Source organism: Vulpes lagopus, chromosome 6, assembly GCF_018345385.1.
Source record: "Vulpes lagopus strain Blue_001 chromosome 6, ASM1834538v1, whole genome shotgun sequence".
In the NCBI taxonomy this organism is placed as follows: domain Eukaryota; kingdom Metazoa; phylum Chordata; class Mammalia; order Carnivora; family Canidae; genus Vulpes; species Vulpes lagopus.
In genome coordinates, this window is record NC_054829.1 from 121,365,727 (window position 1) to 121,393,667 (window position 27,941).

The 27,941-nt window shown below is 34.8% G+C and overlaps 1 protein-coding gene across 4 annotated transcripts in view; it reads right to left on the bottom strand.

Annotated features, from left to right (window-relative positions):
- Positions 1-1,334: 1,334 nt before the first annotated feature.
- MFSD8 (major facilitator superfamily domain containing 8) overlaps positions 1,335-27,941 on the bottom strand; it is a 42,525-nt gene continuing 15,918 nt past the window's right edge. For all 4 annotated transcript variants that reach the window (XM_041758043.1, XM_041758042.1, XM_041758045.1 and 1 more), the window contains 9 exons: positions 23,643-23,883; positions 22,686-22,799; positions 19,685-19,829; positions 18,859-18,914; positions 14,490-14,598; positions 11,901-12,035; positions 7,773-7,876; positions 7,437-7,684; positions 1,335-5,608 (listed from right to left, as the gene is read on the bottom strand). In XM_041758043.1, coding sequence (XP_041613977.1) covers positions 5,402-5,608; positions 7,437-7,684; positions 7,773-7,876; positions 11,901-12,035; positions 14,490-14,598; positions 18,859-18,914; positions 19,685-19,829; positions 22,686-22,799; positions 23,643-23,883 — 1,359 coding nt within the window. In that variant the 3' untranslated portion in view covers positions 1,335-5,401. The remainder of the gene's footprint in view (positions 5,609-7,436; positions 7,685-7,772; positions 7,877-11,900; positions 12,036-14,489; positions 14,599-18,858; positions 18,915-19,684; positions 19,830-22,685; positions 22,800-23,642; positions 23,884-27,941) is intronic.

Consider the following 27,941-nt stretch of genomic DNA (forward strand, 5'->3'; position numbering starts at 1 on the left):
GTCTCTTTGACTCCTGTGTCCTTTGGGCAAGACTTGTGTAGTCTTTGATAACACTCTTGCTTTCTGGCACAAGATGTCTTAACTTCATTTTACCCCACACCTGGAATCAGACATTTCTACGAGCACAAGTTTCTTTTTTAGAGACCACATTACCTTAAATGTCTTCCCATTTCTCTTAAATCCAAAATACCTAATATGGTATCATGCTTCCTGACATTGGTATGTCACAAATGCGTTATACTCCTAAATGGAAAAATTGACCAATTCAGAGCTGAGTTGATTGGTGGAGCCTATGTTGTCTGAAGAAGCTGGGGACAAGCAACTTCACCTATTTTCCACAATGGTGCATGTAATATTTTCTACGATTGCAATGATGAGAAAACAGGAGGTGACGGTATAGTGGATAAACATGTTTGTCAGCTCAACAGACCTTCCTTTGATGGAAACTTCTCCATTCAGTTTTAAATCTTTTTAGTCCATGTAATTAAGATGAGCCTGACCAGGTTCTTCCCCTCCTGTGTCTTCCACATACAAATTGCATTCCCAGAATGGACGCAGGATCCAGGCCTGGGTTAGTAGAGGATTCCATTCCCTGCCCATCTGGGCAGTTCAGGGATGGGTATATATGCTAAAGTTGGCTAGTTGGAGCCTCTTCTGATATTTCTGCCTGAGCTAATTTTCTCTGGAATTGTGACTTACAAAGATGTTGCAAGATTGGAGCTGCCGGTGCCCATCCTGCCACAGAATGGATAGTACCTGAAAATAAAGTCAAGCATGTAGAACTAAAGAAAAGAGTCTTGAAGGCATTTTTTAGACTCCTAACTCCACCCTGCGTAAAGTTAGAATACCTCTTACCACTGGAGACCTACCGCCCGAGGTCTACAAGACCTCGAATTGTCCCTCTCTAGCCTCAACTAATAAGACTTTTTCTCAGTCACTGTACTCTAACCACCTTAGATCTATTTGTGGTTCCACGAAAGCCCCAATATCTTACCACCTCCAGGGCTTTGCACCTGCCATACCTTTGGCCTGAAATGCACCAGTCCAAACCTTTCTCTCCACCAGGCCTCAGTTAACTGTTATATCCTCAGCAAAACAGTCCCTGACATTCCTGTTCAGCTCAGACCCTCTGTTAATCACCCTCATAGCTCCCTATACATCTCTCTCGTCACCCTTCCCTTAAACATAATCATTTGTGCAACCACTTCACTAATTAATGTCTAATGTTCCTGCCAATATGTAAGTCCCATGAGGGGAGGTGCTCTGTGATTTTGACATGGTGATTGGTACATAGTAGGTATCTCTTGAATATGTATTGAAAGTATGAGTAAATATTTTTAAGGCTTATGGCACATATACATAATAATTTTATTAGAAAATGTACATTCGCAATGTTAAAATACATTAAATTACAAATAAATTTGCAGTAGTCGAAAAAGGTACCGAAAAATATCCTCTCACAATAAGTTAATCTCAAGAATTTGAGCAGATGCAGATAAACAGTGTATACTTATTCCCCCAAACAAATATTATATACAGATTTATTTCACTTTATGCAAGATAACTGGAAGAGTTTAAATGTAGGCCAGCTTAGCAAGGTAACATAGAGATGCTTTGTGAAGTTATAAATCCCTTCAAATATAAAAATCACTTTAAGTTTTGGTTTTCAAAAACTTATTTTTTCTGAAATACAAACTATTTTCAGCAGCTTTTCATACCTATCATCTTTTCCAATTTATAATCCACTTGACCCACTCAAGACCTCAACTAGTGATTTTTTCCTGAAACTTTATCCCCCTGCCTTTTCCTCAACCCTATGTCATTTCCTTGTCGTCTTCTGCGCCAAGATATGTGGTGGTATAATCCAGAAAAGAAAGCACTCAATAAAAAGAAAGATGTTAGTCATTTTTGTAAAATTATAGTTTAGCTGAATTTTATTCGATATTATAAATCTTTGGAAGTTGGGCAACTTCTCTATGTCATATTCTTGGATGGAAACAGTCTGTTATGCTAAGATAACAGCCTCAATTAGTGGACTTCATATTATATTTTCCAAATATTTCTGCTAACAGGAGTCACCAGTACATGTAATTTACACTAAAATAAGCAATTAACTGCTCTTGCAACTTTCTGGCCTACTTCCCCCACTCTAACAAATTTAGTGGTTTAGAGTGTGGAGTCTAAAGACAGATATTTATTAGACAAATCTCTTAATTTCTCTGTGCCTGTTCTTTTATCTGTAAAATGGGAATCATAACAGTAACTTTGCTTCATAAGACTGCTGTGAAAACTAAACTCTGTATTACATATTGCCTGCAATATGGGAAGAATTCTATAAATGTTCACTATTAGTTTCATCATCACCATTATTTTCTATTGTACACACTATCTAAACCAAGGGTGTTTACTTTTTAGGATTAGAAGTGACCCAAAAAATGTAAGACTGAGGAAAGAGCTGCAGAACATCAAAGAAGAGAGATCCCAGGTCTTGACCAAACAGACAGAAACCCCTGGCTATGGCTCTGATAAGTCTAACCAAAGCAGAGTCTTGCTACGGGAGATGAAGATGAGTAAAAACAATCTCTAAAATTTAATCAATATTTCTGTCAGATTAAGCTTTCTATTAGAGCTGAAGTTTGATTTATGAGTATGGCAAATTTCAATAACAAAAAGCCAAATAGTCTGATTTTAAAATGGGCAGAGGAGGAGCACCTGGCTGGCTCAGTCCATAGAGCATTAGATTCTTGATTTTGGCGTCATGAGTTCAAGTGCCACACTGAGTGTAGAGCTTACTTAAAAAAAAAAAAAAAAAGATTAAAAAAAATTGGGCAGAGGATCTGAAAAGACATTTTACCAAAGGACATACATATGGTCATCAGATATATGAAAGGATGTTCCAGATCAACTAATCCTCAAGGAAATGCAAATGAAAACCACAATGAGATGTCACTTAACACAAGTGACAATGGCTAATATGAAGAATATAAGAAATAGCAAGTATTGATGAGGAAGTGAAGAAAAGGGGGCCCTTGTGCACTGTTGGTGGAAATGTAAATTGGTGTAGCCACTGTGAAAACAGAATGGCGGTTCCTCAAAAAATTAAAAACTACCATATGATGTGGCAATCCCTCTTATGGGTATATTTCCAAAGGAGGAGGCAGGATTTCAAAGAGATATCTGCACTCCCATGTTCACTGCAGCATTATTCTCAAAGCCAAAATATGGAAACCACCTAGATGTCCATCAACAGAGGAATAGATAAGGAGGATGTGCGTATGTAGTGAAATATTATTCAGCCATGAGAAAGGAGATCCTTCCATTTGTGGCAACATGGATGGACCTTGAGGTCATTATGCTAAGTGAAATAAGACAGAAAGACAGGGACATACACTATATGATATCACTTATATGTGAAATCTAAACGAGCTGAGCTATTAGAAGCAGAGAGTTGGATGATGGTTGATAGGGATTGGGGGTGGAGGAAATGGGGAGATGTTGGTCAGAGAACTTCCTGTTATAAGTGAGTTCTGGGGATTTACTGTACAACATGGTGATCACAAGTAATAATAGTGTATTATATAATTTAAAGTTTCTAAGAGAGTAGATCTTAAATGTTCTCACCAAAAAAAAAGAAATAATAATTCTGTGATAGGATATAGGTATTAGCTAATGCTATGGTGGTAATCTTTTTGCTATATGTAAGTTCATCAAATCAATGCATTGTACACCTTAAACTTACACTATGTTATATGTCAATTATATCTCAATAAAGCTGGAAAAACAAAAGGTACAAGGAGAAGATATCTATCTATAAGCCAAGGAGACCTCAAAAGAAACCAACCCTGATGACAACCTTGATCTTAGACTTCTAGCCTCCAGAACTGTGAGAAATAAATTTCTGTTGGTCAAGCCAAAAGGAAAAAAAAGAAAAGAAAAGAAAAAAGAAAGAAAGAAAGAGTATAGCAAACATGGTATAAAGTGCAGATTATAGTGTTTACTTATTTACTTTAAGATTTGAAAACAGAACTTAGAATAGGAAACATTTGGAAAAATATTTAGAAATATTTTTGTATTTTTTGGTAATATTGATTATCAGTATACATAATTCTATACTAGTTCCTCTTATCAGTATTCAACTTACATAGAGGTAGAAATGTATACATAGTGTGATTTAGCCAACTTCAAGTAAACTCAGTACGCTGTTACAGTAAAGCAATTTTACCACAAATATTTATTAGCCTAACTAGATTAGGGCTGTCACGGCCCATGCAAATTTAAAATTCTACAGTTCTGGATAGCTACGGAGACATGGTTTGAAAACTGTATGTCTTCCTTGTCACTACCAAAAGATGGGAAAAGTAAATAATTAAAGTGATAGTTTTTCTCCAGAATTTAAGGGAGTTGAAAATGTCAATAATTTGAATAAATAGTAACACACTTGACTTATGTTTCGAAAGTGAATAATTAGTACTTGAAAGAAAAATGTAATTAGTCCTATTAAAGGTAGTGTAATTCATCTTGATCTCTTAATCCTCTTTAGTGCTCAAATATTAGCATTATTTGTGCTTACCTATTAACTTAGGGGTTACTTAGTGAGATCGTGAACTAAAATAGGACAAAAGGTGTAGTATTAAAAATAATGACTTATAGAATGTCAGGGAGAATGGCAGGCCCTGGTAAATAGAAAATTTAAGAGTCACGACTTTTATTTCATAGGAAAACTGAAAATAGAAGCATTTTTTTTTCCTAAAAAATAAAAAGTAGGTATCTTCAAACACAGGTACTTCTATTTAGGTAATTTCTATAATTTCATTCTTTTGTTATAATTAATTCATACAGAACTCTCCTTATGGTTTCACTGCATATTTTCTCATTATTTTCATGACACCTCTTCAGTCTAAGAGTACAACTTCATATTTATAAAACCATTGTCCATTCACTCATGAGTTCATGCAACCCAAAAAGAGACACAATAATAGAATATCTTTTTGAAATAAGGAAATTGTGAACCAGTGTTTTTATATTAGGTCACTGTTCACAATTACACATAGAATTGTCTGTATTATTCAATATATGTTTTTGTAATTAAAAATATACAATATTTGCAGCCTGACTTTTGGAAACTGACTCATAATAATGATCTAGCAGAGCCTTGGAAGAGGAAGTCCCATACAACAAGTACTTTCCATCATAGTGTTAGGTTACTTTTTTTTTTTTTTAAGACCTTATTCATTCATTCATGAGAGACACAGAGAGAGAGAGAGGCAGAGACATAGGTAGAGGGAGAAGCAGGCTCCATGCAGGAAGCCCGATGTGGGACTAGATTCGGGGACTCCAGGATCATGCCCTGAGCCAAAGGCAGACGCCCAACCACTGAACTACCCAGGCATCCTGTGTCAGGTTACTCTTGAATCCTTCCATGCCTTACAGAAAAAGCAACAAGCCTTCTGTAAACCACACCCAGGAGTATGATGGTAAGCATCACTATTCCACACACAAGGCTGAATGCCCATCGTGGGCCCCAGGAAGTGTACACTTGGCTGATGAACACAGGTCCAAGAATCCGTGCTGCACTTCCAGAAGCTGTTAACCAGCCCATGTACACACCCTGTGGCAGGGAGAGGAGAGGGAGAAGCAGATTGATATTCAGGTTTAGTTAGTTTAAAAATAAGGATGATACAAAAATTAATAATAATAAGGATGATACTACTATTACCAAACTATGATAAACTCACAAGAATCACTTTCTCCATCTTTTACTTTTAAATTAAATATAAAATGCCTCTCTATAAATACAGCAACTAACAAACAGTAAACTTATTTGATTAGTCAGTTTAAGAAAAATAAAGTAGTATAAAGAGACAAGCAGTGTCACCTGAAGCCCTGGAAACAATATAATTTTTTAATTATCCTTATGGCTAACATTTATTTTGTACTTACTATCTGCCAAACACTCTGCTAGGTGCTTTACATATATTGTTTCCAACATTCACAAATTTCTACAATTGCTATTATCCCCATTTAACAAATGTGGAAGCTGAAGCTCAGAAAATTCAAATAACTTGTCCAAGCATGTTTGGCTGACTCCATTATATCACTTTTCATTATACCACAAGGTTGCTCTTCAACTACTGTACCCCCCAAACTATAACCCTACAATCTACCCAAGAATGTACAGTGCAGCAATACTTTTAATATCCTCAAATTGAAAATAACTTAATGGTCCATCAATGGTAGATTAAGTAACTAAATTATGGTATATTTAATGAATGGACTGCTAATCTGTTGCTTAAAAGAACAAGATCTTATACGGAGTAAGATCTTATAATGAGAACATCTCTATGCACTAACATGGAAAGAATACTATGGCTATTAAGTAAAAAAATTCAAGATGCAAAAAAATTGATATACATAAGATATATTCTGTGTTATCTTTTTCTAAAAAGGCATGAGTGTACATATGCTTGAACAGGTATAGAAAAATGTCTTGAGAGACACCTGGGTGGCTCAGTGGTTGAGTGTCTGCCTTTGGCTCAAAGTGTAATCCTGGAGTCCCAGGATCGAGTCCCATGTTGGGCTCCCCACAGGGAGCCTGCTTCTCCCTCTGCCTATGTCTCTGCCTCCCTCTCTGTGTCTCTCATGAATAAATAAATAAAAATCTTTTAAAAAAAAGAAAAAAAAATGTCCAGAAGTATACAAATGAACAGGGGTCAGCTTTAGTGTGTTGAGGCTAAGGGAAGCCTTCATTTTCTACTGTACACATTTCAAACTATTTGAATTTTGTTACAACTATCTTTTGTAATCTGCTTTTATAATATGCTTTTATTTTTTATTTTAAAAATTTGAAAAACAATTTTATAGGTTAAAAAACTCAGAAGTGTTTATTATAGCTTAAAAACACAATATTAAACATTTTCTTTTCTCTGCCTTATTTCAATAGAAACATTAATTTTTGCCCTGAAAATGTAAAACCATTGGTGTAATTTTTAAAGAAGAAATTAATATTTTCATTTTGTGACCATTTAAACAACTTCTACTAAAAACAAGAGTCAGAAATAAAACTTGAGGGTCACCTGAGTGGCTCAGTCGGTTAAGTGTCTGGCTCTTGGTTTTGGGTTCAGGTCATGATCTCAGGGCAGTGAAACTGAGCCCCGCATCAGGTTCTGCACTCAGCAAAGAGTCTGCCTGAGATTCTTTTTTATTTTTTATTTTTTGCCTGAGATTCATTCTCTCTCTCCCTGCCTCTTCCCTCACTCTCACACTTATTCTCTGTCTCTCCAAAATAAAATAAAATCTTTTTTTAAAAAAAAGTGCTAAATATGATAAAAATCTGCTAAGTCAGCTTGTGTAAAAATAGAGAATGGTAGCAAAAAATGTGAATGCTTACAACTATATTTCATTTAATTGCAATAGCAGTATCAGAGTAATTGACTCACCTGAGGTTTTGGTCCCAAAATTTTTGAATATAATGTATAGGACATAACATTACAGGATGGATAGCCTATTCCAATGAGCACAGCTGATGTGAGGAACTGGGCCAGGTGGATCATGGGGGTGTAGAAGCACCAAGCTTGTCCAATTGGGCAACCAGTTGGTCCTTCATTGTGATCTTCTTTTGGAGACTTCCAAAGAGTAATAATAATTTCCCCAAATGTGGTATTAGGAATTGAATTATTATGTAGATCTATAAAAATAAAATTAGTACAGTGCATTACTTGCTAATTTTAGATGAATAACAGGGGTTAACATTATAGAAACATGTATGGCTATACCTTCCCACTGTATCTTGGGAAAGTGATTTCCCCAAGGTAACAAGATAAAGAAGCCAACCCATACAACGATGAATCCTCCCAGTAGAATAGCACGCTCGCCAATCCTGTTAAAGAACAGAAACTCTGTAATTTAAAAATAAAACAGTATTACATAGTTTCATTACTTTAATATTTTAAAAACTATGATACAGTCTCTTGATGCTTTTAGTCATATACCAGTTAATATGAATGTTAAATATAAATTTCCACTAAATAGAACCAGCGGATTTCAGATCTGGAATAGAAAATGTATAAGATGAGCCCGGAAGGGCAGCCTGGATAGCTTAGTCAGTTAAGCATCTGTCTTTGGCTCAGGTCATGATTTCAGGGTCCTGGGATCAAACCCCAGATGGTCTCCCTGCTTCTCTCTCTGGCCTTATTCCCACACCTGCTCTCTTTCTCTCAAATAAATAAATTAAAAAAAAAAAAAAAAAAGATGAGCCTGGATACTTTTTTTCATACTAGAGAATATAGAAGCTATCAGTCTACCAGGTACTTCTAATATCTAGATAAAGGTACTCTGAGCCAATCTGAAAATGCTGGCCAAAAATACAACAGTGTGAACACAAAAAATAATAGTAATGACGACAATGGGTTAAAACATATAAAAATGTTATAATATATGAATTCATATTTTATTAAAATAAAATACTCTTGGGATCCCTGAGTGGCTCAGCGGTTTAGTGCCTGCCTTCGGCCCAGGGTGTGATCCTGGAGACTTGGGATCGAGTCCCATGTCGAGCTCCCTGCGTGGAGCCTGCTTCTCCCTCTGCCTGTGTCTCTGCCTCTCTCTCTCTCTCTCTCTGTGTCTCTCATGAATAAATAAATAAAATCTTAAAAAAAAATACTCTTGGTTACTTTTAGAGAATGTTAGGGCGCCAACTCATTATTTTAAAAAATCAGTTAATTAAAGGAAATAGTCTTCTTGTCGTTCCTATACAAACTGTACCTCAAGATAAACAAATAGTTGGTGATGAGAAGATTCCCTCTAAAGAAAATATTCCAAAAAATTAAATAAAGACACAACAGAATTAAAACACAGCACTGTACAATAATCTATTAAATTAATGAATCTAGGAATGATTGATAGTCATTAACAGTGTAAAATGAGATAAACAAAATGTAACATTTCTCCTGATATAAGCACATAATACCACATATAAAGTATATTCTTGCCAAAAAATTGAACTCAAATTTCATCAAGCTTCTAGGTCTAAGTTCCAATTTTTGAGAAATTTAATAAACACTGGAAAATGTTAAAAAAACAAAAACAAAACTGGGGCAGCCAGGGTGGCTCAGTGGTTTAACGCCGCCTTCAATCCAGGGCGTGATCCTGGAGACCCGGGATCCAGTCCCATGTCAGGCTCCCTGCATAGAGCCTGCTTCTCCCTCTGCCTGTCTCTCTGCCTCTCTTTCTCTCTGTGTCTCATGAATGAATAAATAAAATCTTAAAAAAAAAAATTAAAAAAAATTAAAAACCCACCACAGGAATTCAATTAGCAAGATCCAAAATGTGAGAAACTATAAAGTATACATACATCCTAGTTTCTTTAATTTGTAAGGAAAAAAAAGGAATACAGAAAGCCTATAGATTAAAAAAGACCTAAGGAACTTAGTCAAGTAAGTTGTGAAACAAAACAGTATGAAACAAAACAAATCCTAAAAACTATTGAAACAGTACAGGAAATTAGAATACTGCCTGGATATTTGATGATAGTGAGAAATCACTTAATTTTTAAATTTATTTTTGTTATTTATTTAAAGATTTATTTATTTGAGAGAGAAAGAGAGCATTATGTGTGTATGCACTGGGGGGAGAGACGGAGAGAAACTCAAGCAGGCTCCCAGCCAGAGCCAGAGCCAGGCAAGTCTCCATCTCACAACTCTGAGATCATGACCTGAACTGAAATCAAGAGTCAATGCTTAACCGACTGAGCCACCCAGGTGCCCCATGGTTAATTTTTTTAGATGTGATGACACTGTCATCATTAACTTTTAGAGATACATACTGAAATATTTATGGAAGATATGAAATGATATCAGGGATTGGCTTCCAAATAATCCAGGGATAGAGGATAGGGATAGGGAATGTGGAGTAGGTAGCGATAGAGATGAATCACAATTATCCAAGGATTAGTAATTGCTAAGGTTGGGTAATGCATATTAGAAATTCAGGACATGATGCTCTCTAAACCTTTGTATATGTTAGAAATTTTCCATAATAAAAAGTGAAATATACAAACAAGACCAAAGACTTTCCAAAACAAAATAAAAACACTTCACATCACCCTCAGAATACCTATCAGGTTTCACATCTTTCTAACCTGATGTTCTCCCATTTGCCATTTCTTTCATTCTGCTCTGGCCAAACTTGCCTTCCTGCTTCTTTCTAACACTGCCACTCTCTTCCAACCCTGCCCTTGCTACTCTTTATTCTCTTCCTCTCTCCATTCTTCTTCATAGCACTTACCACTACCTGACTTCATATTTTTGTTTATTGTTTTTTCCCACCGAATAGAATACAAGCTCTTTGAAGGTATGGAGTTGGATAATCTATAAGAATGCTTATCAGCAGGACTGTTCTTTTTCTGTAGGAAGATGTAATGCATTTTCTATTATTTAATTTAGAAAATAAATCTATGTCTATGTTTGTGTCTTTATCGTGGACCCTCTACTTGGCTCTATAAGCACAGGAATCTTCATAGTATCTCCCATCACACCTCACCCTGCACACTGACTCAAGATTTGTTAATTGATTTTACAACTTTATAAAGTTCTGAAGTATTATTAAAGCATTTTAGGAATATTAAATTGTTAGAATTGCTTAAATTCATCAACTAATGTCCCATCTCAGACTATATGAATGAACTTAATTTTATACAAGTACTTTCCCCAAAGCGTGTTCTTTACAGCTGTAGTTTTACAAAATGCTTCTTTAAAGCAATGTTCTTGGGGTGCCTGGGTGGCTCAGTCTAGTAAGTGTCTGCCTTTGGCTCAGACAGGATCCCAGGATCCTGGAATCAAGTCCCACATCTGGCTCCCTGCTCAGTGGTAAGTCTCCCTTCTCCCTCTCCCCCTGCTCGTGTTTGCTCTCTCTCTCTCTCTCTCTCTCTCTCTGTCAAATGGGTAAAATCTTTTTTTTTTTTTAAATCAAAGTATTTATTTATTTTATTTATTTATGATAGTCACAGAGAGAGAGAGAGAGAGAGAGAGAGAGAGAGGCAGAGGGAGAAGCAGGCTCCATGCACCGGGAGCCTGATGTGGGATTCGATCCCGGGTCTCCAGGATCCCGCCCTGGGCCAAAGGCAAGCGCCGAACCACTGCGCCACCCAGAGATCCCTAAAATCTTTTTTAAAAAATAAAAAATGTTCTGTGGTCAAGTTACAAGTAACTTTGAGAAATGCTACATAATAGCTTTGTCATTATGGTGACATCATATATATGTACTGAAGATGTGGAAGTTTTAGAGTAAAGAAGTTTGGTTATTGGGATCCCTGGGTGGCGCAGCGGTTTGGCGCCTGCCTTTGGCCCAGGGCGCAATCCTGGAGACCCGGGATCGAATCCCACGTCAGGCTCCCGGTGCATGGAGCCTGCTTCTCCCTCTGCCTGTGTCTCTGCCTCTCTCTCTCTCTCTCTCTCTCTGTATGACTATCATAAATAAATAATAAAAAAAAAAATTAAGAAGTTTGGTTATTTTAACCAGAATTTTCCAGACTTAACCATTAAATCTTTTCTGTTGCATATATATTACCATACAGCAGATAAAGTTTTCTAAAATACACTTTTAAAAATACTTTAAATAAAACAGAATATACAAAAGATATGTTAAAGGACAATTAATTCGCTTTGTAAAATATCTTGCTTTACCAAAGAATATGCCATATGGTATAGAAATATCATGTTTCCTTAATAAACTTTAAATCTGTTTGCAAAACATTCAAGGACTGAAAGTAATACATAAGAGAAAAACTTTAAATATTTTTACTAACACACTTGTTTATGTTGTTAGCTCTATTTCATGTTTCACTTTAAAAAAGACATCTTTAAAAGTCTATTTTAAAATTCACTGAAACAAAATACATAACTTACTTCTTGGAAAGTAATTTAATCCCCATGAAAATAATAAGTGCTTCAACTCCAAGAGCAGCAAGTATTATTCCATCATATAATACAGCTTGTTCTCTAGTCCAGGCATACATATCCATTGTTAATGGAGTAACAATCCTAAGAAAAACAAATTATTCTTATTTTATTGAAATTATAGTCATTATCAATGTGAAATAGAAGCTTTAATAATGATACTGACACATTAAAGAATTTGCATCCCTTAATGACACCAGCTCTACATTAAAAAAAAAAAAAAACATTTTAAGCACATTTTGGGGATTCCTGCGTGGCTCAGCGGTTTAGTGCCTGCCTTTGGCCCAGGGCGCGATCCTGGAGTCCTGGGATCGAGTCCTGCATCGGGCTCCCTGCATGGAGCCTGCTTCTCCCTCCTCCTGTGTCTCTGCCTCTCTCTCTCTCTCTCTCTCTCTCTCTATCATAAATAAATAAATAAATCTTAAAAAAAAAAAGCACATTTTGTTGTTACTTATACAAGCTACTGTTTGGCTGTATTTTTATTTACTAATATCTATTTTAATTATAAGTAATATATCCACATGGCAAAAAAGTCTGAAGGACAGGAAAAGAAACAAACCAACCATAATTTTTACCATTCTAACTAATCATGGTTAAATTGGTTTAAATTGGTTTTAAAAGTAATAACATAATAGTAAGAGTGTTATTATAATTATTAGAAACGTGTTAGATTTTGTTTCTTCCTCAGTCTCTTTCACCCCTATTTTTGAATGTATGTATTTCTTTTCCTACTTCTGAATGGTATTCTTTTATATGTCTGTCTCCTTCCTTGCCAAGCTTCTTTCCCTACTCTATTCTATTAACTGGCTACAAAATGGAACTGAAACATACTTAAAATGTTCATTCTTAAAAAAAAAAAAAAAGAACATCACTATTTTTTAATTTTAAAATCAGAGAAGCTGATGTGGAAAATGGTTTGGTAGTTTCTCAATAAGTAAAACATAGAATTACCATGTCATCCAGCAAATCCACTTCTCGGTATACAACCCAAAGAACTGAAAGCAGGGACTCAATCAGATAGTCTGTACACCAACATCACAGCATCATGGCATTATTCACAAGTGCCAAAAGGTGGAAACAACCCAAATATCCATTGACAGGTGAATGGATAAACGAAACTACTATATGCATACAATGGAATATTATTTAGCCATAAAAGGTATGAAATTCAGATACAGGCTATAACATGGATGAATCTTAAAAACACCATGCTAAGTGAAATAAGCAAGATACAAAAGGACAAAAGGAAACGTGTTATATGATTCCATTTATTTGAGGTATCTAGATTGGCCAAATTCACAGAGAAAGTAGAATAAAGGCTACCAGGGACTAGGTGAGGGGGAATGGGAAATTATTGTTTAATGGGTGGAAAGCTTCTGTTTGGAATGATGAAAAAATTCTGGAAATGGTTGTACAACATTTGTGAATATACTTAATGCTGCATTGTAAATTAAAAATAGTTAAAATGGTACATTTTATGTTATGTATATTTTACCACAATTTAAAAAATGCTCCCAAATCAGATGAACTGAAACTTTCACCTATCTCAATAATTTTAAAAATTAAAAAAAAATCAAGAAAATTTACATGTGCTGGCATACAAATGTTACAATTATTGACAAAGGAATAAACCAAAATTTCAAATGATAATGTCACAATCTGTTGATTTAATAGACACACATGCTAGTACTTACATTGTATAGAAAAAAATTTTTGAAAAATTAATATTGAACTATTAGCAGTGGTTACTTCCAGGGAAAGAAGTGGATGTGGAGATACAGTTTTAGTGTTTAGAATATTTATACCAAGAAGGTACTATTTTTATAATATAATGGAAAGGCATTTAATTTCATTTTTAAAAAAACTATTTATATATTTGAGAGAGAGCGAGAGAGAGCATGAATGGGGGGAGAGGCAGATGGAGAGTGAGAAGCAGACTCTGCTGAGCAGGGAGCCAATACAGGGTTCGATCCCAGGACCCTGGGATCATGATCTCAACAGAAGGCAGATGGTTAACAGGCTGAGCCACCCAGGCATCCTCGAAAGGCATTTTAAAAATAAAAAAGTCATATGATAGCTAAAGGTCAACAAACCTACACAAGGCAGAAATTTTGTAATATATTTTGTAATAAAAAATTTGATTTACAAAACTTACAAATTTACAAAATTTGTAAATTTTGTAATCAGCACTTAGAGTTAACACTACCAGACTGACCCTCATATACATAAATAGTTATACAGCTTAAAGTTAGTTAAATCATGGCACTGAAGTTTTATAACTATATTTATCATAAAACTGTGAGAAAGAAAAGAAAGACTAGTGAAACAGATTTCTTTATAAGGAAGTAAGATAAAGTAGTAAGATTACAGAGAATCAACTATATTCAAATTAAAAGCATAAAATTTATATATACTTTTTACATCATGACAAAAAATGTCTTAAAGTTTTGAGAACATTGATATGCTTGATTAATGTTGCATCAAGAAATGCAAGTTATTCACACAGTATGATTTAGATGAAGACAGAATAAAACTTACGTTTCAAAAAGGGCAAAGATAAATAGAATCACGAAAAACACAATATTAGTGGCCACAACAGCAACTTGATCAATATTTCCTTGGAGAACCTGAACTTCATCTGTACTTGCTATAATAAACAGGAGAAAAATTATATTACTTAAACTTTCTTACAACACTAAAACAGTATAGAAATTATATGTAGCAAATTCTATGACTAAATATTTAAAAATCACTTTTAGGTTTCAAAGCAGTTTAAAAGTAATGATTTATATGACAGAAATAATTTTTTAAAATGGCATTTAAAAATAAAGTGAATTTTCTTCCCAGGAGATATACTTCAATTGTCTTATCTATAAGAAGCATTCATATTTTCTATTAGCTTTCTCTCAATCCAAAATAGGAATATATTTTATAAAATTCTATAAAATGATCTCATACTAAAAATACTTATTTTAAGTTTTTATTGTGAGTGCCTGGGTGGTTTAGTCACTTAAGCATCTGACTCATGGTTTTGGCTCAGGTCATGATCTCAGGGTTGTAAGACGGAGCTCTGCAACAGGCTCTGCATTCAGGGTGGAGTCTGCTTGAGATTATCTCTCCCTTTCAATCTGCCCCTCCAGCCACTGAAGTGTGCTTTCTCTCTCAATAAATAAATAAGATCTTTAAAAAAAAAAAAAATTTCCATTTCAAGTTTTTTTTTTCTATTTTACCTGAATCTTAAATTTATGAAGATTTCAATGAAGATCTCAAATAGTTTACTAAATCAGTTAGTTCTGTGATTCATTCACTTCCATGGCTATATATTTTGAATTTCAATGCTATGTGAAATTAGTATTAATAAATATTTTTATGTTATTACCACATTTTCTCAAAGTATTTATGTTATCACTTATATTTTCACAAAGAAATATATTTTGCAGGATACCTGGGTGGCTCAGTGGTTAAACACCTGCCTTTGGCCCAGGGTGTGATCCTGGAGTCCTGAGATGGAGTCCCACATCGGGCTCCCTGCATGGCTACGTCTCTGTCTCTTTCTCTCTCTCGGTGTCTCTCATGAATAAATAAATAAAATCTTTAATATATATTGCAAATAACCACCAAGATTTGATGGTGGTTTTATAAATTAGGAGGGCAAAGTAAGTGTACTGACTTATCTTGAACTATGTAGTTAAGCTGCACACTCAATATTAGCTATTCCTGATATAACTGAGAAGTGTGAAGCCATATACATCTACTTATATACATTTGTCATGCTGTTTTATAACTCATTCAGAGTAACTCTGGCAAATAATTCAAGAATGTGTTCATTTTATGCTATCTAAGTATACCTAAGTGTATGTGTAGCAGCAGCAGGGGGCAAGGGGCTACTTTCCTAAGACACAGTAAGTTTCTATAATTTTTTTCATAATAGACCTTGACTCTGTATCTCAGGATTCTTGACTTTGGTCTTGTGGGCCTTGTATTATTTTGGAGAGACCTTCCTGATTCTCCATTATCATCTAGAAGCTAATCTTTACTCCTTGAATCAAAAAGCAACACTGCTCTAACTCAAACTGGAGTTTTCTTCCTATGTGGTTAGTTTCCTATAGCTCCCACCCACTGCTGGCCTCAGTGGGAAAGCTCAGAAATGTTGCATCCTAGACTGTGAGGATTGCCTGGTTATTCAAATTTTAAGAATTTTAAGAAAACACTACATTAATATATTGATGATTCAAAGACTATATAACTAGAAATTATACTCTATCCAATGATAATATGTTTAATAATGGAAAAAACTGACACATTTTATTTAAATACTTACACTGAAATTTTAAAATGTTTTTTTGTTTTGGAAATATTTTGAAGTACCTAGAATTCTTTTTTTTTTTTTTAAGATTTTATTTATTTATTCATGAGAGACACAGAAAGAGAGGCAGAGACACAAACAGAGGGAAAAGCAGACTTCCTGCAGGGAGCCCGATGCAGGACTTGATCCCGGGACCCCAGGATCATACCCCAGGCCGGAGGCAGGCGCTAAACTGCTGAGCCACCCAGGGATCCCCATAGAATTCTTTTTTTTTTTTTTCCCATAGAATTCTTAATAAAGAAAATAAATTGGTTTTCTAAACTCTCATTTGTGCTTTAGGGCAGTGCTGTGTGATAGAACTCTCACATGATGGAAATGTTTCACCATGTTGCCTAAGACAGCCACTAGCCACATACCCATAATTAAACACTTGAAATGTTGCTACTGTGATTGAGGGATTTCTTAAATGTCATTTAATTTAAATTTAAATAGCCAAATATAGCTGGTGGTTACCATATTGGACAGTGTGGTTCAAGAACTCTGCTCCCCAGTATGGTTCATAGACCAGCAGCATCAGCTCCCATGATAGCTTTATTATAATGTAGATTCTCAGAATCTCACTAGGTTTGCCAGATTTAGTACATAAAAATACACAATATCCAGTTAAGTTTGAATTTGTGATAAACAACAACTTTAAGTATTTTCCGTGCAATATTTGAAATTTAAATATAGGAATGTTTGATGAAGAAAAATAATGTTTGATGAAATATTTGAGGCATATTTATACTAAAAGATTACTCATTGCTTTTCAGAAATCTAAATTTAACTGGATGGGACATATTTATACTAAAAAATTATTCAAATTCAATTGGCTGTCCTGTGTTTTATCTGGCAACCCTAGTTAGACCTCTCTCCAGGCCCACTGATCCAGAAGTGGCATTTTAACAAGGTTTCCAAGTGCTTTCTAATAAGCATGTTAAAAGTCCGCGAAGCACTGATCGATATTGTTATTCCCTTCCAACTTCTGAAAGATTTTGCTTTTGATGTATCTTCCTTTTCTCAGCATCTTACACTCACCCTCTCTACTTGTTCATTCCTTTAACCTGATAGGTCTTTTAATTAGCATCCTATTTCTCACATTTTAAGCAAAACAGCTTATACTCCCTGCTGGTATTTCCTCACCATTCTTTCCTTCCTTCCTTTCCTTTCCTTTATTTTAAATATATTCAGCCCCTATATTCAACAGTATGTTGCCACACTTGATTCATCTACCCCTTCCTTTCCATTTTTCTCTCATTCTCTTTATTGTAGTGTTTATCACTGGCTTACTCCAAAATTTGTACCTCTAGCTTTGATCTCTGTTGCCAAAATTACAAATGACTCCAGCATTTTTTAGTTGTTCTGGTATAGCAGTAGATTGAGCTTAGAAATCATTTTCTATGTTCAGCCAATGTCCCTTCCTAAATTCTTGTTCTCTCCCATTCTCTCATTTATTTAGACTCAAAACCCGATAGACCTCTTCAACAACTCCCCCTATTCCTTAATATTCCCTATACAAACTATCAAGAATCTTGATATTTTTTTTCTTCAAAACTCACATCTATCCCTTCTCTGTTCTTAAGTTGCTGTCCTAGTTCAGACCTTCACATATCTGGATTAGTCTCACATGGAATCTATTGTCATACTTTTTTCAAAAACTTACTAACATTCCTCACCACTCTGCTCTCCACCTTACTACTTTTAACTTTATCTTCCACTAGTTTTATTGTGAAAATTAAATAAAATGGCTATAAAAGTACTTGGTAAAATAACACTATGTCTTTTTCACAACTTCACAAACTCCTTAAAGGCAAGAACTGAGTTGCAATCTTTTGCACAGAGGGGGACACTCCCAAAGGAGGACTAATTAGTACTGAAATAATGGTTTATTTACTAAAATATACCTACTGACCAGATTGGGTCCCTACTTCTGAACCAAAGAAAGATCTAAGGGATGAAAGTGTACCTTTGTAGAGTATCCAAAAAAAAAAAAAAAAAAAAATTAAAATACAAATACAAAAGACAAATCCATTCCCATGACGAAGTAAAGAAATGCTTGAGATGGGCAGCCCAGGTGGCTCAGTGGTTTAGCGCCGCCTTCAGCCCAGGGTCTGATCCTGGACACCTGGGATTGATCCTGGAGATGTAGGGCTCCCTGCAGAGAGCCTGCTTCTCCCTCTGCCTGTGTCTCTCATGAATAAATAAATAAAATCTTAAAAAAAAAAAAAAGAAAGAAATGCTTGAGATAGAAAGATACATTTGGTAGGAAAGTTACTGAAATCATTCCAAAGAACTGGAGGATTTTAGGATATTGGCTCTTTACAAACAAGATGAAGTGATTTTTAGCCATGGTTTTAACCTTACCAATCATGAACACCAAATAATTGATCTGGGCATGCTTGTTTTAAAAAAATAATCAATTTAAGTAACTTTCTACTTTGAAGATCCTCCCCAGTCACCCACTGTACTAACCCCAGAAGCAAAATCCAAGTAAATATCAAACAGAATCATCAGATACATTTTGATAATGTTACAGTCATTAGTCAAACAGGTTAACAGTACCTTCTTCAAAATTAACATTTTTACACTGTCGTCCTGAGTCATCCACATGATGTTCTCTTAAAAAGAAAAACATATGAGCACTGGGTGTTTTTCTGTATGTTGGTAAATTGAACACCAATAAAAATTAATTAAAAAATAAATAAATAAAAAGAAAAACATAAGTATTGTATCCAATAAAAACTTAGTATAATAAATGATTATAATTTTAGTAGCCTTCTATTTTTGCACATTCTGATACAGTTCCTTTTACTGACTACTGAGAAATGAAAATTATTACCAATGAAATATAACCAACAAAATTTAAAAGATACAAGTTACAATTCTTATTATATTATCATATAAATGAGAAATAATATTCATTCAAAAGCATACATGATCTACTTTAATAAATATTGAAGTTTTCCAGTGATTTTAAACATTTTTTATAAATGTTTTTGGGTCCTTGGATAGAGAGTAGTCCAAAGAAATATAAAGTAATAAAACGTCTGTAGTTTTATAAAAATCTCTTCTAATATATAAAAGATAAGAGAGATATAAGTAACTTTTGTATTTAAGGTTGATACCAATCCTTAATCTACTTAAATGCTGCTTTCATGCTATTCCCTACTTAGAAATCTATAGTTAATATATCAAGTAGTACTATATCAAGTAACTATATCAAGCAGTTATGAGTACTATATTTATTAGCTGATCGAAAAAACATGAACACAACTATGGACATCAAAAGCCAAATAAAGGCTTTATAGGAATAATTATCTTCCATTAATGATAATGCTTATTTAATTTCACAATCTAAAAAGGTAGTTTATCACTTATACCTAATTACCTTAATAGAATAAGGATCAGAATAATATTTAAAACTCCCAGGAATGCGCCAAGTAAAACTGGTGCTGTATACATGTTTATCTGTAGCTTAATGGTATCCCATGTCACGCCCTTTTCTCCAATGAGTGCAAAACAAGTCTGAAAAACTTAATAAAATAAAATGTATACAGATGAATTAGTAAGTAGGAAGCAGAAGCTAAAAAACTCTGAAAGACATTTACCATGAGATTGGAAGCAACATTATGGGATTATCTATATCATGCATCTCAATAGAGGCAAGAAAGTTCGGGGAAGGGGACAAAATATTACTTTTTCTGTATAAAGCATAGACATTCATAACAGTACATAAAAGATATACAATTGACCTGTGGTACTAGGGAAAAAAAAAATGCCTAAAATGGCTCCATTGAGGGACAACAATGAGAAAAAGGTTGGGAAATACTGATGTACATGCATTCACAAAGTATTATATCTGAAGTAACTTGTCAGTATCTTCCTTTTTAAAAAATATCTCCACAGGAAATCTAAATTATCCAATTTCTTCCATAAATAAATCACAACTTCATTTTAAGAAATAGAATGTCATGTTTTAAGTCAATATTTCTAATTGTCACTGTGCATATAGTATTTAAATTCTATATATTTTTAAAATTTTGGCTCTACAGCAAAACTCAGATTGGAAGAGTACTAGTTTGCTTTCCTGATTTAGATTCTACAACTGGCTGTTCTCATAATTTACATGTAACCTTAAGGTAAGAATGAAGTAATATACTATACATAAAACACTTACAATAGTATCTAGCACATAGTAAGCATTCAACAAATGCTAGTGCTGTTAATGTGGTTATTTACAGGAAAGGTCATCTAATCCTCTTCAGGCCTACATTTACTCATCTATATATAATATAAAATATTTAAATAAGGTAACCTTTAAAATAATTTTTGCCTCTCTTTTCCTTTTTTGATTATTTCCTGTATTCTTAGGTTGAAAATGTGACAAATCAATGAACGAGGTGATATAAATTTTAGTGGTCTTTTTTTTTTTTCCTAATGTCCTGTCTGCCTTTATACTAGCTGATACTGCCTCTAAACGTGTTTTCTTGGCTCTAAAATGCTATATGAGGGGATCCCTTCGTGGCTCAGTGGTTTAGCCCCTGCCTTCGGCCCAGGGCGTGATCTTGGAGTCCCCGAATTGAGTTCCAGGATCGAGTCCCGCATCAGGCTCCCTGCGTGGAGCCTGCTTCTCCCTCTGCCTGTGTCTCGGCCCCTCTTTTCCTCTCTTTGTGTCTCTCATTAATAAATAAATAAAATCTTAAAAAAAATAAAAATAAAAATAAAGTAAAATAAAATGCTATATGAGATTTATTACATGCTTTTACCTCATGTACTTTACTTTATCATTATTTAATCTTTAAAATACTTATGTGGTCAAAATATTTACTGAGAACCTAAGTCTATATCAAGTACTGTGCTAGATACTGAGGGTAGAGGGATAAATGAAAAAGACCCAGACTATGTCTATATATATATATATATATACATACATACATATTTTAAAGACTATTTATTCATGAGAGAGAGGCAGAGACATAGGCAGAGGGAGAAGCAGGCTCCATGCAGGGAGCCCAATGTGGGACCTCATCCCAGGATCATGCCTTGGACTGAAGGAGGCACTAAACTGCTGAGCCACCCGGGCTGCCCTGTCCTCATGTATTTTATAATATAGTCATAGATACAATTATTCTACATTTGTGCTTATATTTTACTCCAGAATACTAAACTGAAACTTTAGATTTTGATGAAGGATAAACCAGACTCTCTTTTATAGAGCTTTTTCTTGGCTACCTAAAAGAAAGTAATGGAAACAGGGTGTAAGGGTGGGATATTAATGATGAAGTAAACTGAGCTGGATTCAAAGTGATGATATTTGAAACTGCAATATTCATAGTATCAGCCAATTACATGGTTTTTCAATGTTTTTCTAAGCATAAAAATTACTAATCTATGAATCTGCAGAAATCTACTTGTCTTGGGGAATTTTAAATCTCATTAGTATTGTTTTACACTCATAGTTCAAATGAAGATTTGGAAGAACAGGCTTTATTTTTTTTATTTTTTATTATTTTTAAAAGATTTTATTTATTTATTCATGAAAGACACAGAGAGAGAGGCAGAGACACAGGCAGAGGGAGAAGCAGGCTCCATGCAGGGAGCCCAACGCGGGACCCAACCCTGGGACTCCAGAATTAAGCCCTGGGCTGAAGGCAGGCGCCAAACTGCTGAGCCACCCAGGGATCCCCAAAGAATAGTCTTTAAATAGCCTTTTAAAAATCCTTCATTTGGGGAGCACCTGGGTGGTTCAGTCAGTTAAGCATCTGCCTTTGGCTCAGATCATGATCCTAGGCTCCTGGGATGGAGCCTTGAGTCAGGCTCTGTGCTCAGTGGGGAGTCTGGTTCTCCCTCTCCCTCTGCCTCTTCTCTCACTTGTGCTCCCCCTTTCTCAAATAAATAAGTAAATAAATCTTTAAAAATTCTTTCATTTTCTTCAACCTTAGAAAAGTCTGAAAGGTATGGGCAAAGAGCAAAAGAGTAAAGAACCTCATAAGTTTCCTCAAATCCTTCAGTCAAAAGAATTTTGTTTCTAATAAATGGGGAAAAAAGCAAAATATTATGGAGATGTCTAGCTAAATGATTATTTCACAGAACATATACTTAGGGGTCAGAGTTAGGTTTGAACCTCATATTTCCTATTTGCTATCTGGCTGACCTTAAATAACTTACTTAGATTCTCTATGCCTTAGTGTCTTAATCTGTAAAATGAAACATATCATTTACTTTAGAGGACATTTGTTAACACATATAAAGAGCCTAGCCTCCTGCTGGATCAAAAAATACCAGTTTCTTTTCAGCTATGAGGTTTTATACTTAGATTCCATTTAACACTTGAACCTCAAAAGTTTTCCCATGTAACTCCCAAGTAATGACATGTGAAAAATACCTACCTGGACCTAGAATAAAACCTAATGCTTGACATGCACTAGTATTTGCCATTGAACTTGTTCTTTCCTGAAGGGAAGTAGCACCAGCAATATATGATCTAATCACTGCTACATTTCCTAAAAAAAGATACAATAATTCCAAGTAAAAGAAATTATTCTTCATATAAAATTCAATTTAATTTGGCTTTATACAGAACAAATATCACTACTTCCTTTTTATGATCATACAAAGCATGTACACTGAGCAAACGTATCAATTAATGGAAAATATTGCTTTTAGTAACATGAAAACACAATTAAAGATCTGAATAAATGAAAATGAAAATATGGCATTATAGAAATGCTACTTTTTTTCTTCGTTAAATATGGAGAAAGCACAGAGTGAACAGCATAATACTAATTGCCACAACTGATTTTAAAACAAGGATGTTACAAACTCTGCATGATTAGGACCGAAAATATAAGAAACAGAGAAAGAAATCCACTATCAATTTGATTTTTAAAAAAATGTATTGAGTTCTTACTATGTTCAGGAGACTCTGCAGGGGATTACAGAATATTTTAGGAAGTCATAAATTATCTCTAATTATAAAAAGTTTACTGTATAGCTGGTAATAAAGGATGAAAACAGTACACAACAGTATATAAGCAGGTGTCACAGACATGCTAGAAAAAGGAAGGGTCTGTGTTACCTAAGAAAGCTTTATGGAAGATGTAGAATTTGAGCTGAATCTTGAAGGATAAAGAATGATGGGAACAGAATAAAGAAACTATAGGTAATGGAAACATCATGAGCAAGCAAAGCCAAAATAATAGTAAAGGTATTTGTCTATTTGCAATGAGAGATCTATATGTAAAGATATGAGATTGAGAAGTGGTGACATCAGGTGAGAGAGGGCCATAAATGTCAGGGTGAATGTGAATTGGACACAGCTAAACATATACATACATACATATTACCTGCTCCAAATCCCAGCAATCCACGAGCAACCAACATGTAGTATTTATTATGAGAGGCTGGAACGTGGACATAGGCGTAGAGGCAGTTAGCGGCGACCGAAATGGAGAGAGAGATGATAAGAGGTTCTTTTCTTGGTCTATAATTAGACCACAAACCAAATACAGGTGAAGCTACCATTTGGCCAAGACTAAATGAAGCAATAACCCAGCCCAAAAAACTTGCATCAGCTGTCTGATCAATCTGCAGAAAAAAAGTATAATAATGCTTTAAGAATTGTTATCCAAGAAAAGTAAAGTTTAAAACTTATATTTTTCAGACCATGTAACATTTCTTTTTAAAGAAATAAAAAACAGGGTAGTCCCGGTGGCACAGCAGTTTAGTGCTGCCTGCAGCCCTGGGCGTGATCCTGGAGACCCTGGATCGAGTCCCACGTCAGGCTCTCTGCATGAGCCTGCTTCTCCCTCTGCCTGTGTCTCTGCCTCTCTCTCTCTGTCTCTATGAATCAATAAATAAAATCTTAAAAAAAAAAAAGAAATAAAAAACAGTAATTCTAACATAAAAGTTTTATAACACTATTACGTATAGTAAGAGATTCAAACTTCTAACATTACAATTAAATGTGTTACCAATTCACTACACAGTAGGAAAAATCCTTGGGAAACTTCATTTTTTAGAATGATTATGGGAATTTCTGGTTCATAAAAAATCTTGTTAAAAAATGAATCACAAAAAATACCCAAATCACATTATATATATAAAACAAGAGCATCATAAAAATAGCATGCCATTCTTTAATTCTTATAATGTAAATACAATTACTTAGACTTATACTACTCCATAAGCTAAATATCCATTAGCACTGTAAATGTATTTTTTATTTTTTAATTACGCACAGTAGTCAAATGCTTACAAAGAACAAAAACACAAAAGCTGAAAGGCAATTCTCTCATTAAACCTATTACTGGGATCCCTGGGTGGCTCAGCGGTTTAGCACCTGCCTTTTGCCCAGGGCATGATCCTGGAGTCCCAAGATCGAGTCCCAGGATCAAGTCCCAGGATGGAGTCCCAAGTCGGGATCCCTGCATGGAGTCTGCTTCTCCTTCTGCCTGTGTCTCTGCCTCTCTCTCTCTCTGTCTCTCTCATGAATAAGTAAAATCTTAAAAAAAAAAAACAAAAAAACCTATTACTAATATACTAATTCTTCCATTCAACATAGACACTGAAAGAGGGTTTATATATCATGATGAATGTTGAGGAAAAAAACCAAATGATTAAATTCAGAAAATGAAATACTTTCAGAAAATAAAATTTTAGCTTACAAAAGAGACTATGGAATAAATTGACAGATTAAAAAATATATATATACGGTATTCCTATACAGGAATTTGGAAAAATAAGAACCATTAAATTTAGGAAGTGAGATTAAACATACATAAGTTAAATGGTAGAACAACTTTTTTTTTTTTTTAATTTATTTTTATTTTTATTTATTTATGATAGTCACAGAGAGAGAGAGAGGCAGAGACACAGGCAGAGGGAGAAGCAGGCTCCATGCACCGGGAGCCCGATGTGGGATTCGATCCTGGGTCTCCAGGATCGCGCCCTGGGATAAAGGCAGGCGCCAAACCGCTGCGCCACTCAGGGATCCCAAATGGTAGAACAACTTAAAGAAAACCATAGCCTTATCTTTTCTAAAGATATTTTTAAGTAGTTTAAAATGGAAATATTTAGGTACATTTTCTTGCAGGGGATGAGAAATGAGTAATTATGTATAATGATACACAATATTAAAGTTCTAGCCTGAAAAATATCTCTTATTTTAGGCACTCTGGTTTTTATTTTCTACCCATATTACCTTTTAGTTCCTTTGATCTATTAAAATATAAAATAACTTCATGTCATAAAATTTAATTAATTTTTTAAAAAGCAGTAAAAATTCAATTTAAGATAAATGTGTAGTGGTTTGAAAGAAAAAGGATGAAAATGTCTTTTCAGATATCAAGTCAAGTATCCGTCTCATGGACAGAAGCTGACTCTCAGGGATGGCTTACAATATTAACAATATTTTTCAGAGACCAATAGAAACTTTTATTTTAATTGGCTTCTATTCTTTACAGTGACTGGAAAACTGGAACCTTCTAGAATTCTGCTAGAATTGCAACAGGAAAGTAAAATGTTTTAAGAGATACAGGTTCTACACTGTAACAGAAGGTATCACTTCAGCGGTTGAACTGTTATCTGTGCTCATGTGTGTTTCTATTAAAGTAGTAACAGTATCTTATTTCTGGTCCTCTGGCCACCTCTGGTTATCTCTACCATACTGTCTTCAGAATAAAATCCAAACTGCTTATTATGGAAAACTAGCTCATAAATTGGCCACTGTCTCTCTTCGCTCAACTTCTCTCTCTGCATGTACCCTTCCCCTAATTCTAACTTCCAGCCACATAGAACTGTTTGAAGTTTCCAAAATGAGTCAAATTCTTTGCCTCCAAGCCTTTGTGCTGGTTTCTCTACTGCCCCCTTCCACCAGCAATGCCTTCCCAACCTCCAATTCCCTGGCTTCCACCTTTTCTTTAGGAAACCAACTTCTGCAGACCTTCAAAACTCAGCTCTCGTGTAACTGATTTTGGGAAGTCTTCCAGAATTTCTTTTTTTTTTTTTCTTTTTAATTAGAAACATCCCCCTAACAGCCCATGTCTGTCTGCCTGCCTGCCTCTCTCTTTCTCTCTGAAACCATCTCTCTCTCTCACACACATGCACCCAAACTTTTTAAAAAATATTTTATTCATTCATTCATTCATTCATTCATTCAAAACAGGAGGAAGGAAAATCTCAAGCAGACTCTGCTTTGAGCAGAGTCCCACACAGGGCTTTATTGCACAATCCTGAGATCATGGCCTGAGCTGAAATCAAGAGCTGTTCTCTTAACTAGCTGAGCCACCCCAGGCGCCCCACACCCATACTTTTAGACCTTTATGGATGTATATTATTTGGTAATCATCTGTAATTAACTTGTTTGGTTTTGTACACTTGAGTGAAAGTTGGATGTGTATCTGCTCTGAAAAAAGAAAAAAAAGAAAAAAAAGAAAAAAACCAAAACCCTTCCTAAACTCCAAAGTACATGGTATTGAATTTCAAAACATTATTCTCTAAATATGTTAAAATATTGACAAAGTTCTAGAAATCTTCATGCTTTGATTGGGGAATTAAGACATGAAAATGGGTGTTCCAAGCCTCTTTAATAATCTACTTATAGATTATTGCTTATTAACTAACAGTCGTTGAATCCTTCCCTGTGACAAAAACTGTGCTAGGCAATATGGATACAAAGATGAGTTAATACAGAGTTTCCAAACTGAGTTTCATCACCAAGGAGTTTCCAAACCATGTTTTACTTATCTGGCATTTGAGTAGCTGGGGTGGGGAGGGGGGATCACAATCTTTAATTTCTTATCTATCAAATGAAGATAACTTCAGAGAGTTGTTATAAGAATTATTTGAGCCAGGGATGCCTGGGTTGCTCAGTGGTTGAGCGTCTGCCTTCGGCTCAGGGAGTGATCCCAGTCTGGGAATCGAGTCCCACATCAGACTCCCTGTGAGAAGCCTGCTTCTCCCTCTGCCTATGTCTCTGCCTCTCTCTGTGTCTCTCATGAATAAATAAATAAGATCTTAAAAAAAAATTATTTGAGCCAATACATGTGTAGTGTTTAGGGCAATGTCAGCATATATATGCACTTAATGAATGTTACCTATACAGTATAAAAACTAATATTTCTTAGTACTTTGTTTTTACTAATATGTCAGTTTTATTAAGATAGTAGGTAACACAGCACTGTGGTTAAGAATCAGATTTTAGTTTCAGATAGGTTTGGCTCTGTCATTTTCTAGCTGTGTGACCTTGGACAAGCTACCTAACTTTCTTCATCTGTCCAACAGGAGTGATAATAATCATTTCACAACATTGTTATGAATATCAAGAGGTGAAAGTCTTAGTACTTTACCTGGCACGTACTGAGCTTTCACTATTGTTATGAAATAACTTGAGAAAATTAGTTGGTAAGTTCTTTAATGAAACTCTTTTTGTGTTGCTGGAGAAATAGTTACAAGTTCATGTACTTACTAAATTTACCTTTGAAGAAATTTCAAATTTCTTCAATTTCTTTGAAGAAATTTCAAATTTCTGGAGAAAGGAGTGTACCTTTTCAAAATTCAACATATTGTGCTGAGTAGACTGAATTACTTTAAATATCTTCCCTTTGATAATTTTGAGGTTAAACAGATTGAATACAGGGACCATG